Here is a 17,545-nt window from a genome sequence, read left to right on the forward strand (position 1 = left end):
ATTCAAAGTTACATTACTAAGCAATACAATTTTATTTCTACATTTTCTTTAGCATTATTATTCTGTTTCTTTTTCTGCCCCTTCTTCAAGACAAATCCTTTCATCCCCTACTCTGGAATGTCCTTTTAGAATTATTTATTTAGTTAGTTATTTTATTACCTGATTTTTTTGTGTATCAGTATCTCTTTTCCACCAGTGTGAGACAAAACCAAAGTCTGGCTAGACATTGAAAGTGGTTTCAAAGATATACCCATGATCCTTTTTGACCTAAAGACGAGCATTTTTTTCTTCTTTAAGCCACTTCTTTTCCATGATGTAGTTCACTTCGTTTCCTCACTTTACATCCAATAATTCTGCAACCATTCCTAAGCGTCCTTTCAGTTTTGTGGTGAACTAATTGGATACTTCTCTCCCAAGCTTTGAGAAATCTTAATTTTGTGCCTTTCAGAAAAAACAGAGCTCTCTGTTTTTGCTAACCATAACAAAGACAGCCACAGACATTTTAATGGAATAGTTGCAGCAAAGTAGTGCAGTACAATGTCATTTCCAGTTAAGCAGGAAATGTAGGTGACCTGAAGTCAGTGACTCTTAAAGTGGAGTTCTAAAATCCAAGGTATAGATCTGTATATGATATGCAGTGGGTTGTGTATACACGTGACTTGTTCTGACTTCCTGCACTCTGCAGCTCTGTTGCCTGTAACCATGCCCTGGTGTTTTTAGAAAATGACATCAGCAAGAGCCCGGTTCTGCAGCACTGAGCTTCCTGAAAATGCAATTAGGGGCCTCAGAAAGCGTATCATCTTCACAGAATATCAAGAGGTTGTTGCTCCAAACACAGTTTTCCAAATTTCTGCTCCACTGTTTTGTCAGCTGGTATTATCTGCTTGAATTGGCCCCCAGATGTAATTTATCTGCCTAAGCAAGTTTCTGTTATGCAGCGTGTAATAGGATGAACCATGAACTTTGCTGCAGAGACCCCATTTTCTTTGTAAAAAGAATATGGCAAGAAGAAGAGTTCTTATGGTAAGGTTGTGATAGAAAGAAATACATTTTAGCTGCAAGAGGTTACATTTGTAATGACTTCATGAAAATACTGGACTTTAAATGAGTTCTTGATCATCACATTAAAAAAATTGAAAAATACCTAGCAAGGCCAAGGAGATTAAAGCAAAAACATCTGATTTGCTTTATAACGCCAAATAAATTGGTAAGCTTCAGAAGGACATTGCATTCTAAAGTTCCAAATCAGTGCACAAACCCGATTTTTTTTTAAGAGGTAGATTAATTTTAATTGAATTTTTTGAATCTGGCATGAGGTGCTGGGCTGACAAAAAATGACCTGCTTGAGTTGCATTTTTGTGCTGCAGTTAGAACTGTGAAAAATATTTAAGGTAGAAGAGGAATCAAAATTAGTTCAACCATCTCAACCTTTGAAATAAGAAATTTGGCAACTCAAAGGTTAGTTCAGTAATTCCACCTCTTCACAAGGATGATATAATTTCATTTTATTCCTAAAATGAGCATGTAGTGATTAATCTTCCCATACCATTTATTAATAGGGTCTAGAACAAAAATGTATTCTTGAAAGAAACCAAATTTATCTTGGATATGCATTTCTTGTAAAACAATGTATAATTTGGGTGCTTTTCGTGTCTCAAGTACATGTATATGCAATGAAGACTGAAGAATTGACTTTCATTTAAAAAATATATATCAATATCTGAAGCAAGAAATTTGATCTTCTGAATACAGTAAAATTGAAGTAAAGCATGATTTAATTTCTACTCAGCAGATTTTTTTAATGCAGGCATTCTTTCCAAAATTAGAATGTCAGCTCTAAAGACCCTGAGAACCACAGTAAGAAGGAAAAGAGGAAGATATGTCACTTAAATAATGGAAAAGATAGGAATATTTTGTAGATGGGACTCAAACTCTCAAGCTTTGGATATTAAATAAAACACTAATAGTGTCTCAACTTTTCAAAAAAATTGTTTTGGATGGTGATAAAGTGCATTTCAGTAATGATTGATTCACTAACATAGATAATTTTCACCTACTTTACTTCTTTGCTCCTCCTTCAAGTAATTAAGAGCATATATAAGAATGATTGTGTCCTTTTGGTAGATATTCCCAAAAGCTGTCAGTTTTTTTCGGTGTTAAGCTTGGCAAAGCCTACCAAACCAGGAGATTTTGTTCAAGACAAAGATTTGAAATTTCGCTCTCTATGTGGCATACAGACATTTCTTTCAGAAGCCCTTTTTTTCTGTTTGAAAATGGGATTTATTTAGAAATTTGTTCTGTGGTATATCACCAAGTATCATGAGGCCTTACAGTTACAACAATCAATTATGAAATTAACCCTAACTCCCTTCCCAAGTGGCCAATGATGCCTTTATTCCACTAAAATAGAACTCCTATATTAAATGGAAATCTTTCCAAAGTAAAATATTTACACAGCCTTAATGCTTATAAAATCCAGGCTCCATGACACAGTCAAAGGAAATGAATTCCAGAAGTGTGTGATCATCAGGAAAATATTCTTCTGGTATTCCAATCAGCTGAATATAGGAGCAACCCAGGAGACCATAAATCTCCTAATGACATGAAAGGAAGATAAATTAGTCTCTTTGAACTCATCCCCACAATATGGAAGGCTCAAATTTTTAACCAGTGGACTGAGCAAAAAAAATTAATAAACAATCTAGTGCATAGATGTGTTGTCAGAGCTTCTGTTATGCTAAATGAAAAGACTGATTTGGACAATGATCTGCCTTTTACTTTGCACATATATTAGTCTTTGTTTCCATCACAGATCACCTAGACATATTGACACCCAATACAAGTTTGGACCATTAAGGATAAATCAGTCATCTGAAGGTAGAGATATGGCAATAAATCTCAAGATGTTTTCCAAGTGAAAAAAAGTAATTTCTTAAAAATTAATTAAACTCCCAAATTTGTTGTGAATGAGAGACCATTTCTGTCAACAATGTATAACCACCATGGATTTCAAGATCAATGTAATTGTTATTTTCTTTGTCTAACAAGGAACTTTATGATCAGCCTGCTCACCAAAAAAGTGCTTGCGTAAAAGATGTAAAAGATGTCGTAACTGTGTCTTTCATGAAGAAAACATCTCTTTATCTGAGTGTATATATTGGAATAATTTCTGATAGGGGCATTTACGCAGTTGATAATCATTGTTGGACTGTTGAAGGATTTATTTTTTGCTGACTGTTTGCTTAAATTTCTCTAACTTGGAGAATAATGGGTATAAGTACAAACTGCCTGTGAGCACTGAAGAAAATGACTTACACCTTGAACACTTCATCCTGAAATGGAGAGGAAAGACGGGTATCTGCAAACTGTTAGTGAGTGTATTTTCAGGTCCTGTTTTTAGAATTTTACATTATTAATCATGCACAATACTTTTTAGTAGTATCTAAATCACCTTTTTGTTTTTGAAAGGTGAAAAGCAATCATTTTTTTATAAAAGTGAGGAACAGAAATCTCCTCTGTAGCAGATGAAGTTTTCAGTGCACTGTTTCAAAAATCAATCAAATCCCTGTTCTAGGCCAGCAGTTCTTGTCTAGTGAGACACATCTCATTGGTGAACCATCCAGAACTGCAAATGAGGCATAAAGCAGGATTCATGCACTATAATGAGGTGCAAGAAAATACCAATTGATTGTAAGTCAGCTGCAGGTAAAATGGGTTGAAACATTCTATTCTAAACCACACATTCTACAAGGTGCAGCGTCTATTGAATGTTGTTTTGCATTCTTGAGTATTACACAGACTTCTGTACTTCTTCAACCTGTGTATAGAAGATTTGATGTTCCTGTTGGATAAAGGAGCCATTCCTGTAGCCAGGGGAATGAGGTCTCACTTAGATATTTTCTAACTCTGATTCTTCCACCTTAATAGTACTCCTTCAATACTTTTAGAAATATTATTTATGTATTATATACTATGTGTATGGACATGGACGAATGTATACATTCACAATAAAAGGTTAGGATGCCTAGCCATTTCAGTAAACTATCAGAACTCTAGGAAAGCAGAGAACTGATTATGGGACCATCATTTGATCCAAAGTTTCAAGAAATTTACTTTGTGGAGATGTATTTCTCCTGTAGGAAGCTGGCCAGCCCTGCAGAAATGAAAAAAAAAAAGAAAATTAGTAGCATTTATGAATTATTTTAGTACAGAATAGAATCACGCTCTTGCAGGTTGAAGAAGTGATTCATACATTTATTAGAAAAATAGGTTAGTTTTCTTGTTTGCCAAATGCAGTTTCTGCCTCAGTAGCTCTTTATATAAATTATGTCTTAGGTCAGGATAGTGGCGGAAAAACCCCATTTCTCTAGATTTGAAGGCTTCTTTTTTATATGTGACATCTGCCATAAATAGGAGCTTTGCTAGAAACTGTGAAGATCCCTAAAATACCCGTGTTATATGTGGGGAAAATGCATGAGTTGGAAAAAGGTAGAGAATGCACACACCTGTATTTTTTTCAGATATGGTGTCAGAATGCAGCTAAGGCAGGAACTGGAAAGTGTTCTCAGATCCAGCAATAGAAATGAAACCACATATTTATATTCCTGCTTCCTAAATAAAATAATTAGACAAGCACAAGAACACTTCATTAAATCTGGTTTTGGGTGGTCATGCAATTTTGGGTCACATGATTTTTCCCTCCTACATGTTCCTCTTTCTTTCTATTAATTATACAGGAAGGAAAAGGTGGCTATCTTTCCAAACTGCACTTCTTAGTCATCTACATTTAGGTGGGATGAATCTGGGTGTCTTTGTTTTTAAGGTCAAACAACCTAAATTCAACCTCTGAATTTGCCCTAAATCAGCTTAATTTCTAAGCATAGACTTCCCTAAGCAAGGAATACTTAGAGAAGCCCAGAACTGGCAAGTGAGGTAGAAGGCAGCACTGGAATTTTATTGCAGACCAAGCAAGCTGTATATATTGTGTAATATTCAGAAGGAAAAAGATATGAAAAATAATTAAAATTATACATTTTATGTAATTATTTGTAAGTATTCAATCCTTGTAATATTTAAATAATACTTCCCATATTGCCTTTCAGCTAATGTATTAAAGAGAATTCCACAGAGAGGTTGGAGAAGACATAATCTATACTAAGTTAAGGAAATTAAACAATAAGTCAAAGTTATTCATGTAAAAGATGCCTTAAAAATAATTATACTGGGAGGTATACCCAGTTGTGAGGCATACTTATTAATTTCAAGAATTAGTACTGTTGTGGTATAGTCTATCATAATAAATTAGAATGGGTTTTCAAATTATAATTTTCCTATATCCTTTGTCTAATTTGTTTGGGTTTTTTCCCCTGTCTTACTCATTCTCAGATGCGCAATTTGTGTGTGGTCAGTGCCAGTTTTTGTATGTGTCCATACCAGCCCTAACAGCAGGATTTCCCAAGTGAACATATGGCACATTTCCTAGTATCTGTGTAAGGAACAAAGTTGGACCTACCATTGTGTTGTCTGAGTTTTGAAAAATGTAGAATTATTTTATCAGTAAAAGTATTTATTGTAAGTCATCTGATATTTAACTTTCACAAGTCTTTATTTTTTCATTTCACAGATTTAAAATTTCATTAAAAAGAAACTGATAAAAAATACAAAATATCAGCTTCCAAGTATTTTATTTGTAGAATATATTCTTTCCTAAGCAGTAAGTATACAGGCAAAAGATCACGTACAACTTGTTGGCCACTTTGTAGGAAGTTTTAAAGCTGTCCTGATCAGTGGATCGTGATTATTTCTTTCATTTACTTAGACCATGATGAGATGCAGGGAAATGAGTTGTGTGCTCACAGAACTCAGCACATCTCATAAAGGACAGTTGGCACTTTTCCACTTGGGAAGTCCTAAGCTGATCTGGAATTTACCGTCAAGACTTCACTTTTTGGCTGATGCACTTTGTACTCCTTGACTTCCTTGAGAATCTATAGATGTCAAGGTTAGTTTTGTCTCTTATTAAAAAGTAGACAGTTTACCTTTTTTCCCTGTGTGTTGAAAACATAAGTACCGAGAATTTTCAGAGATGGGAATATCCAGATACCTGTAAAGGTGCTAAAGGTGAACTGACAGCTTATTTTATCCTCAGGGTAAGTAGGTTAATGAGAGCATCCTCTTTACCATTTTGGGTGTTGTACTTGCTGGTCAAGTTCGTGACTGAGGAGAAGAGCACAGACTGCTTCCTCTGGCACTAGAGCAGTTCCAGTATCTGGGAACGTGCTAGAGGCATAGTGTTGAACTGCGCTTTTGGGCCTTAATCCAAAGACTGTTGGCATGCAGTGTTATCCCTGATCTCAGTGGAATTAGGCTACTTAACACTTGATGCTACAAGGAATGTATTTCAACAGAATTTGGAATAGCAAATACTAGTATCCTATACAGCAAATAAGACAAGGGCTTGGGGTCCACACTTCCTGTGTGACCACTGGCATTACTCTTACCTGCAACTTTAATCACATCACTTAAACTTCATATCCTAAAACATTTAATAGAGCATATGCTTACAAGGCTTGTAATAATTAACTAGTTTTTGACATTTATTCTAAGAATAAATTATTATTAATTGTTCGATATTACTGTTTGGGGAACAGGAGATAAACTTTTGTGAGTTCTTTGTGCATGGGATGCCTCTAACAGCAAGTCTGATAGAAAATGAAGAAGAGGGAGTTAAATACACCTGGGAGGCAGTTCCATGAGCTCCAGAACAGTACATCCTGTAATGGAATATCATGTTTTTTCATCCTCATTCTTCTGTGATGTGGTGGAGGACCACAATAACTTAGGCATTTTTTCATATCACTTTTGATAATTTTGTCAGTTCAGACAAAGAAGTTCAGATGGCAGTGTTGTGGCTATTTGATGACCATGCTCTCGCTGTCTTTCTGCTGTGAAAGTCAATGAGTAATGGCTCTCAGTTCTACCCACTCTTCCTCCATGCACACTGACTTGGGTCTTTGTCCTCCTGTGATGATACAAATTTTCAGAGATTGCTGGAATTTAACTATATAAATACTTATGCCCTATGAAATTACCCAGTCTCCTCAAGCATATTAGTCATGATGATAGATGGTAATATGGAGGATAGAAGGGATAAACAGACTGTCCAGATTTCTAAGTCTCATCTATTGGCCCAAAGAGTGTAACTTACACTAAAGGAAGAGTACAGATTAATTTAAATGACAACGTGGGAGAAATATGAAGAGGGTCACTGAGAATAATTAAATAAATGGAATGGAACACCTCAAAAAAGAAATAAAGAAATGTGAAGATACTGAGAATAAAACACAAGAAAAAAACCCCAATATGTTGTGGTGTGAGATTAGGATGAATTTACTTTCTTTTACATTACTGTACTTTAGTAGTGGATATTTTCTGTAACGAGGTTTGGTCTCTTAGCTGGAATTTCAGTATCTTCCATTGTAGATCTGTGACCTGACTACCAAGGATTAAAATCAGTATCACTTTTCCATTCTTGATTAATGTTTAACTCAGTGAATTAAATAGTTCTTTCAATATTTAATTATTTTACGGGAAAGAGAACAGTGTCAACAGCAAAGACAAATTCCCTTAGGAATAACCAGGGGGATGTTGATAAGAACTTTGTGGGCATATTTTAGGAAGCCAATAGAGAAACCTGGGACTCAGTTTTCCATGCTTCCTAACACTGTTATAACTGCCCAACTACCTGTAATAAGAAGAATGGTGCATTTTGAATGACTGCTCAGGTGCCAGCAGAACAAGAAGATTCATTTTTACACTTCTTGGACAGAGACTGATGCTTCCCTGTAGCCTGGATTTAGGTACTTTTATCCTTTTGGGTTTGAGGCTTTATTGGTGCCCCTTTCTTTATTGCTTCCTATAGTAGGTATTCAGAATACTGGCTTCTGTGAGTCCTGTTGTTATGTGTTTAAATTTAATGTTATAGATTTTGCATTAGTTGATAAACTTCTCCTGTGAAACTGAACCTTTGAACATTGATGTGATGAAATGCAAATGGATGTGTGCTTTATCCCAAAAGAAAGTCTGCTTGCATTTCACTTGCAGTAGTGAAGTGAAATGCCCATCCTTGAATGGAATTTCCAATAGTCCTTAAAATCATGTTCCACCTTGGAGCATCAGTTTGCTGACCCAAAAGGAGTAGTCTTATAAAGAGTAATAATGCAACACTATCTAATATCCAATGCCACCATTGTTAACTTACCTGTTTGAAAAGAATTTGTTCAGAAGTTTATTCTTTTCACAATGAATGTCAGTCAAAAATTTTTGATCATGAGTATTTACCTAAATGCTTTGATAAGGGCATATTGGAGAGTGATGGTAGTGTAATACAGGTATTTATGTGCTATTAATTACAAAATTTTATGTAGCGTCTAGATGGAAAAAACAGTTGACATTAGACTTTCTGTACATTTAAAAAATCCCACTTCTATCCCCAAACACCAAGTGACTCGGCTCTACAATTTTCTTCTGCATTTCCATCAAACTATACTTACATACTATCCAATAGATTAGAATGGAATTGATTCCAAAATTGTTCTTGATAGTATCTTTTATCACAGAAAAATCTTTGACTTATAAGCTGTAATGTATAGCTTTAATAAGTTTGTATGACTCTACCTTGTTTAAACTACAATGTCCTGTGAAATCTTTTTTATATGCCTATAATAAGAAGTGATGCATGTAAGTAATGTTTGAGATAACATATTTATGCATGTTGTCAAATTTATTGTATAATAGATTTACATTTCTGAAATCTAGAATCAATTCAAGGAATTTAATCTTATGTTTGAAATATAAATATTTTATATAAATTTGAAAACCTCATATTTGGGAGATTTCTAGATAACTTTTCATCTTAAAAACTTGTATCTGGTGGAATTTCATTAAGATTCAGTTTGGCTACAGAGAAAGGTATCTGTATGAACCTCAATGTAGCTTGGCTTAATGGATCCAATGATGCTTTCTCAGGCTTGTCTTTTCACTTTGAAATAGGCTGTCAACCATGTCAGGTAGTTGTTCAGACTATCTAGTACTCATTTTGCTTTTTCTCTGCAGCATCTTTAAAGTGCTTCATCTTCATTTCCATAAAATCTTTGGTAAAATTGGTGTGAAAATGAAATATATTATTATTAGACCATAATAGAGCAAGAGCATGTACACACATCTTTTTCCAAGTATAAATACACCAAATACCATAATAAAGATCGCTATAAAAATGATCTTAATGAGGCCCTCAAAGGATAGGAAATGCTAGAAACAGAAGTGCTTGAGCAGTGCTTGGCTTACCTGGTGCTTATTAAGTACACAATTAGGGGTGCTCCAAAACAAAGAAGCCTGTGCATATCAGACCTCTTTTTCTTCTAATATGGGTATTGAAGAGTATAGACTGAGAGTCCTGAAGAGCAGAAAATGAGATCTCAAGTTAAAATCAAATAGGCAGAAAAGTAATCCCTGTCTTTTCAATATTCTTATGTGAAGCTTTTAATTTGGGAACACTGAGGGTATAATTTCCTGAGCCTTAGAAATGACGCTAAATCACTGCCCTTCCCAACAGGAATTTTTTAGTACAAGAAACAGTGACACGTTTGAAGATCCATAACAGCATTGAAATAGCATAAATAGTACCTGTACCATTTTGTTCTCAAACAATTTCAATGTACAGAAAAGAAATTTTATTTATTTTGACTTCTTTTGATTGTCAGTTTCATTCTGGTTCTCAAAGGATGGGTACTTCAGTGGGCAGAGCCTACTCTGCTCATGCTCCATTCCATTCCCTCCAGCCTCTTCTTGTTAGATCTCCTCACTTCCTTGATTCTTCCCAGATGAATGATGACATTTTGTAAAAGGTAGAAGTACCTAAAAAGAGATGTTAGTAGGAAGTCCATATAAGGGTCCTACACTACTCTAGGCCACATAATAAATAGAGGAAACAAATGCTTATTGGCTAAAGGGTCTCTTGGAGTGTGTTAGAAGGGGCAGAAAAGAAAGGTAATTCTGTTTTATTCCGTTCTATTAATTTTCGATATAAAAAATAGTATTTTAAATCAATACTACTGTCAATTTTGATAAATATACCAGATGACCAAAAACATATCTATTTGCACAAATCCCATTTCTTTATAGCTGAATTTTCTGCTAGCAGCAAGTATGAAGTATATACCTTTAAAAGTATTCTTTTACTTCCCTATGAAATATTTTAAATGGATGAGTATCTGCAGGGTGCTCTATTCCTTACTGCAAAATAAAATTAAAAAACTTAACATTTTAAATATGTGTGTTTTGTCAGTAGTTTTAGGACAATCTTAAAAAAAATAAGAAAGAGAAGACAAAAGAGTGTATGTGCTAACTTCCATTTTAAATATCTGAGAATGAAGACGTAGAAAGATGAATGTCAAATATTCAGCACTTTGTTGCAACTACAAGAGCATTTTGACTGTGATGCCCATTTATAAGGCACACAAAAAAAGGGTAATGTGCTTGAAATGTATGATAAAATACTGGTCTTGTACCTACTCCATGGCCAACATTGCCTCTGAAGTGTGAAGTTGTGCATATTATACGGATTGGAATGACTTGAACTTTTGTGACAAGACGACTGTTTCTTGGAGCAGATTAGAAAATTCGATGGTTTTTTTATGGAATGAATATAAAGGCAAATATTATTGCATTCCAAACATGAATTCTCTGTAATATAAGTAAGGTGGTTACCTAGTTAGTTTTTCATTTTATTATAGTAAGATAGCCACAAATATCCATCGGTTGCTACTTCAGGATCTCAAAAGTTACCAGTTTTGACAGACATAGAGTCTATTACTTTTATCATAAATTGTAATACATTGCACAAATACAAATGCTTTCATAATGCACAGTATGCTATGGACAGAAAAATAGGTATTAAAAACTATTTCAGGTAGTACTTTCATATGGATTTTGCAAGCAGATTTATTAGCAGACATTTTCATGATTTATAAAAAAATATTTAACATGGGTTGTAGGGGGCAGTCGCATATATATGCTTTCTACGGGGGCCAGGAGATGAATTTGTTCCCATTTCTTTTTTTCTTATAAAATCTGTGTTGTAGCTGCCATCCTTCTGGCCAGAGAAGCCTGGATGGCTTCTTCCTCTTGAGCACATCAACACACTTGAATTAGCTGGAAAGATGCTTATTCCCACATCATCTGAGATTCAAATTGCTTTCAGTGGAAGGGCTTTAATAATAGACCTCATTTTATGTTGGTTTATTTGGAGATTTTATAATTAGTGCTAAGATGTTAAAAGCAGTGGATATAAAATGAAATATTATAAAGAAAATATTTTCTATTGTTATTTTTTAATTTGACAGTGATAACTATTTCTGTATTGTTATGTAATGCCATCCTATGGCACAAGCATTGAAAGAAGAGAAAAAATGGTTTTTACTCAGGGATACTTATTTTCTGTACATTTCATGGTATTCACAGTGCATACTATGTTGCAAAAGCTCACTCTGTTCTGTTAGATGGCTGATTCTGCTTCTTGCTCTTTGATATCTGATACTTATGTGTGCCAGTACACAGGCTCCTAAAATAGTGGGTTTTCCTGGAAGCAGATGGGTTTGGAGCGCCCTAAGAAGTGATTGATTTTTCTCGGTTCTATCATGGCTGATTCAGTGCAATAAACTTTTAAAGGATACTGAAGACATTTCATTTTGAAATGCAGTGCTTATATGTAGTGCAGCCATTCCTTTCAGTAATTGTTCAAGTTTGCATGGTGAATCGTTGCCTTGATGGTGTATGTACAATCCCTGACAGAATGGTTACGTACAGAATGTGCACTGTTTGCTTCAGTCATGAATTGATGCTACATTTAAATGTTTGCACTAAAAACCTGTTATCTCAGATACAGTATAGCTTTTCAGATATGAGACAAAAGATCTATTGTTACAGTCTCAGTGCTACATGTTGTTTATTATGTGCAGATTTTTTTTAGAGTGGTCTTTCAGTCCTTTAGAATTGCCATTACATTAAAAAAAATTAAGAATTCTGCATACATGGTCATGGATATTAGTCATTTTTACAGGGGAGGGAAGGAGGAGGGGAAGATGCAGAAATCCTCCTCCTTTTAGATAGTAGTAACAGTGTGAGGATGCCTTGTCCTCCTTTTTTTTACTTCTGAGATTTTATTGCTGGCAGCCAGATGTGCTGAAACTCCTGACGACAGCATCTATTCACTGCGTGTTTTTAATAGGCTTAGAGAAATATGAGTAGAGTACATGAAAGCAGCTCAGCTTCACACTTCAGCTGGGAATGCCCAAAAAGCTTACTGCTGTTTAGAATTCTTGCTACAGTCAGGAGAAAGCTGCTCGGGTACTAAATCTTCTACGACTGAATTAGAAGAATAATGACTGTACAATTAACTATCAGCCCCTGCTTATTTAGGCACAGTTTTTACAGAGATCAGGAGAAATATGGAACTTGATTGGCATATTTGTATTTGATGGTGTGTACAAAATAGATGACTTTTAAGACAGGTGGTGAAGAAAAATAGAAGGGAAAGAAAGGGAGAAAATGCAATTTGAAACACTGCGCCAGGTCTGCAATTCTGTTTTATCTCATTTTCATGGGGTTTTCTCATCCCCTCCAAATATTTTACAAAATGATCTTTTTGGACAAACGTTGAACAACACTCGGTAAGTAGAAATGAAATATTTTTGCTTCATCATTTCTCTTTTTATGCTGATGGCAATCTATTTGCATGCTTTTCAGTGGGGTACTTTTAGAACTGCACTCCTAGATATTAATATTTTTATGGTAGCCATGAGTCTGTTAGTGTTTTTATATTTTATGTAAGGATTTACATGAGAACTAGTCTGCAGAAATAAAGCCAGCAAAGATAGAATAAAATATTTAAGATGGTTATGTATCTTTCAAATACATTAGCTGCCATTAGAAACTAGCATTATTAGCTGTAATCCTTAAAGCATATTAAATATTCATAAACAAATTTGTCAGAGAAAAGGATTTCTGTGTGGATATGGCAGTGAAAAGATTAAATGCTCAGAGATGTGTCTGTTTAACCATACATAATTTATTGGAAGATGCAAATTAGTAGTCCTGCATACCTTTTGCAAAATAGAAAGCAGTTCCTTCTTTTTAGAAGATTTAGATCCTCTGTGTAATGCTTTCCACTAATGTTTTTAACTGGTCAAATTATAGCTGATTAGTGGATGCTTTGCAGCAGGTCAGTCAGCTCTGTAGGATATGCTTTTGTGAATAGCTGTTGTTTTGTGGGAATTAGAAACGATAGGGTGAAGTTGTTGTTTATTGGTGTGAGACAGTTTTTGAATAGGTTTCTTAGGATTTTTGGAGGGGTAAAATGAATTAATAGTGCCGAATTTCTGTGTTATTATTCAGTAAACATATTATAGTACTGATGTTTAGAACTTTTTCATGCTGCTATTAAATATTAAATATAAAAATATTAATAATTGTATCTAAGAGAGTGGAAGTGCAAAGCAGGAAGAAAAGAATCCTGTAGTTTTTTTATAAAGATAGTGCACTGATGGAAACATTCTGGAAAAAGGGTGGAAGTAATAGGCAGAGACTATATCCAGCATTTTAATCTTCTTCTCTGCCTCTGTGGGAGAAATCTCTTCTAAATGTGATATAGTTTCTTAAATACAGGGATACTTGCAATTGGTACGTCAGAAGATGGTTATAATTTTATTTCCCATAATTTTGTTGTAAGGATTCTCTCCCTTACTGCTGATAATTCCTTTTAAAATATGTTGATATTTGTTACTGTTCTCAAGTTTTGTTATCTTGGTTATGAATTTCTAATTAGGTATGTAAAATTATGTAGGTAGTTTTAGCAATCATAATCACCGTTATGAATTAAGGTATTTTTAGGTGTATGTGAAATCTGTATTCAGTGAGATTTTTCTTGTATCCCTTTGGTATACTGTGAAATATTGGAAGCTCTACAAAATGGAGCAATAATTTACGTATTATCAGCTGTGATTGTAAAGCTGCATATTTCCAAGTGCATAGTTTCAGGCCTGCAGCAACCAGCAAAGCCCTTAGCAACTGTTCTAATCAGCTACCATCCCAGTCCTGATTCCCTGGCTCTGCTTTTGCAGATGACAGTACATGCTTTTTGTAGATCAAGGTGCTTTTTGCATTTTTTTTTTTTTACAGATACATGTACATGATGCTTTTCACTGTTTATTTTCCTTGTGAGACTTGGGCAAAAGCTGCATATAGTATCAGATAAAAGGAGAGAATTATTTTATTCCTTTGCTGTGCCTTCGATTAGGAGTATATTTATTCTAGAAGACTGGCAAACAAGAAAGGATTGTTAGGAAACAGCCTCCTACCTAGTATGGGCTGTTTTGCTTAGGATGATAATATTTCTGTATTTATAAGGAGCAATGTCACGTTTTTTTAGGTATCAATGCTTTTGACCTCAAGAAAACATTGTGCAATTTTTAAACAATATGCAGCAGAAATTGTGAGAGATTAATTCATGCTTTCTCTGTCTTCTGATACTAAAGTTAGGTGGAAGTATTTTAAGGTTATTGAGTAAAAAGATTCCCTTTTCCAAATAACTATTTGTATTTTAAATCTGATCTTGATGAAAGGTTTTTGAAGAAGTCATCTATTAGTCACTAAAAAATCTCACTGGAATTTATTACAGAGAGTAGTCCTTTGATTGTCTTACTGATTTAAAAAATCTGTTATATTTTTTAAATTAAATGAATGTAGTATATAATTTAGATAGATTTTTCATTTAAAGCTTTGCACGATAAATGTAAGGCACTTGCTAAAAACTAATTGTTCATGCATTAAGAGTTAATGCTTCAGAACTGTGGTGTACCTCCGGCATGTAAGAGTCTGCTTTGATGAGGTGTAGTGTGCTCTATCTCTTTAATCTTCAAAGTTATATATTTTGTTCTTTGATGATCCTTTCTCTTTTGAATAAGGCTTTTTCTGTTTTTACATCTGAAAAGTACAAGTCAGAGTCCAGGAAGATAACGGCTGACATTACACACAGAGTGATTAACTGCTACTGCCACAAAGTAATAATGTCAAGAAAACAGGTTAATGCATACAAATTGTACAGTAGATAATGAAGTGTAAAACAAAGTCATAGGAAAGGAGGTAGTATGCATGTAATTTTTATTGAATAGACATTCCTCCTAAGTTTCACATCATTTTTTCTTGGAGTTCTTGTTCTTCAGTTCTTCAGAAAGTTTAGATATGCTGAGATTTTGTTGAAGGAAAGATAGGGATCTTGGGCTTTGCTTTCTGATACTATGCTAACCATTGACAGGAACCTACATTAAACTGTTTTTTCCTATTTACCATAAAAACTTTATATGAGTTGGGTTTTTATTTGCATAGTTTTAATTTTGCAGTAGCTGATATGAGAGGGCCCAAATGATAGTAAGCTCCTTGTGAGTTAGATTGATTTTAGCACTTAAATGGGTTTAGTTATCCCCTCCCAGCAGCTTCTAATGGAGGACTATTGCTGCTGAGTTCTCTTCTGCCAGCTGCAGGGCAGCACTTTGCTGTAAGATGCTTGTGTGAGTGTAAAAAAGAAAGCTGGTTTGCTGGGCCTCCCTCCGGCTCCTACACAGCTCTGCCTGACATTCCCAACTCCAGCCAGCTGGAGCAGTAAGAGCTATCATTTTACCTCAAAATTGTGTTTCACTTGTCTTAGGGTTTTTGGTGCTATTTCCTGGGTAATAAGTTATTTTTTATTGAAAAATTATTAGAATGACCTCATGTTGGGAAACCATAAGAATTGTTCTGCATTTTGAGCATTTGGCAAATAGCTAGTTTATGGAATAAATCCATCGTGTGTCCAGAAAAGAAATCAAGAGAACTTTTATGAAAACACAGTATGTGCTTGCATTACATCCAAATTTTACAGCAGCATCTAAAGGAGGTTTGCTTTTTTTGTGGTCTAAAATTTTTCTGATTACTTTGAGTGACATGCTATTTGTTCAAATGACAAAAAACCCCAATGAAATAAAGTTTTAAAATATATATTAAACCTTTAGTAAATTAGTGAGCTGGATTTTGAGATTTCCATTCTTCTTTAGTGTACAAATATTGTGCTTTGGATGCTCTATTTGTAGCAACATCCCTTGAGAAGTCACAATTGCTTTGGGCAGTATTGAGATTAACACATTACTGCATAATGGCAAGCATCTTTTCTGACTAAAATTAGTACAAAATGTACAGAAGATTATCAATCCAATTTTACAACTGCAGTTTATGTTAGAGCCTTTTCTCATAAAATGGAAAGCGGTCAAGTTACTTAAATTTGGTTTCTCTCACATACATATTGTTAGGATTTTTTTACAGTTCACTGAAAGTGAGTTTACTGTCTAGCTTGGCCACACAGGGGCATAAGATAACTAATATATTGAGCCTAGAACCAGTACAAAGATTGTTCACCAAATTCTGTGTACTATAGAGATTTAGGAATTGTCTCATTTTGAAATTAGAAACACCTAGTTTAAAAAAAAAAACAAATTGTATTTTCTTTCATTAAATGAAACTCCAGTGTTTTTGAAGACTTCTAAGAGTTTTCACTTTTGAAATCCCTTGGTAAGCATCTTTTACATAAATACACTGTTTTTTAAAAGATGTATAAAATGCCAAAATAAATTACCTCTGGCAAAACTAGACATTTACACTGAAAGGATAATTTTAGCAGAAACATGATTTCTTTTCATTATTTAATTTTCTGTTTTGTTTCCTACAATATATCCAACCAATATATCTAGTAGTTATTTACCAAAGGTCCATCTTACAATGAAGCCATCAAATGTTGTCAAGAATTACTGTCACAGGCAATTGTTATTTTTTCTGGTGTTGATAATCATTACTTTGACATTGAAGGAAAAAGATCATTGTCCCTTCCTTGTTGGGAAAAAAACCCTGTCAGAATATTTCTGTATAATAGATTTGAGGGTTTTTTTCCCTGACTATATTAGTTCAACATAGCAAGAGATTTGCTAATGTTCTAAGAGAATGTTGCATTTTCAAATATTACCAGTCTAAGAGCTAAGAAGAAAACCACCATAAAGTTGTTAGAACTGATAGTATATTGTCCATATTCTGTGGTGCAATACTTCTGAATACTGTAATTGAAGCTGCCTTTCCTTCCTTTTCAAAACTACCTTGTCTATAGGTGCCTTTAAAATTTTAGTTTGTTGGGATTTTCACATCTGCTCCTTTTTACCTCCATGCTAGATTCATAGAATCCTGTTTTAAGTATATTCCTCAAATTTGCAGTTGATATGCTTTCTCAAGTAAAAGATACAGCTTGTTGGCAAATAGATTTATTTGTGTTTCTACAATATAATTTTTCCTTAATGTATTAAAGACACAGCAAAGCTATTTTCTTCCCTTGTTCTCAAGTGTCTGTATCTTGCCTCAGACACAATCAGAATTCCAAAATTAAGCTAATTCCAGTCCTGGACCTCTGTGTTAC

General features: G+C 34.3%; 1 protein-coding gene across 35 annotated transcripts in view; it reads left to right on the forward strand.

Annotated features, from left to right (window-relative positions):
• RIMS2 (regulating synaptic membrane exocytosis 2) overlaps positions 1–17,545 on the forward strand; it is a 445,269-nt gene that overhangs the window by 122,461 nt on the left and 305,263 nt on the right. For 15 of the 35 annotated variants that reach the window (XM_041470637.1, XM_041470655.1, XM_041470658.1 and 12 more), the window contains exon 1: positions 12,607–12,728. The exons of the other annotated variants lie outside the window; for them this stretch is intronic. In XM_041470637.1, coding sequence (XP_041326571.1) covers positions 12,607–12,728 — 122 coding nt within the window. Of the gene's footprint in view, positions 1–12,606; positions 12,729–17,545 lie in introns of those variants that run through there. 35 annotated transcript variants of the gene reach the window in all.

The sequence above is a fragment of the Pyrgilauda ruficollis genome, unplaced genomic scaffold (genome assembly GCF_017590135.1).
Source record: "Pyrgilauda ruficollis isolate IOZ18807 unplaced genomic scaffold, ASM1759013v1 scaffold25, whole genome shotgun sequence".
In the NCBI taxonomy this organism is placed as follows: domain Eukaryota; kingdom Metazoa; phylum Chordata; class Aves; order Passeriformes; family Passeridae; genus Pyrgilauda; species Pyrgilauda ruficollis.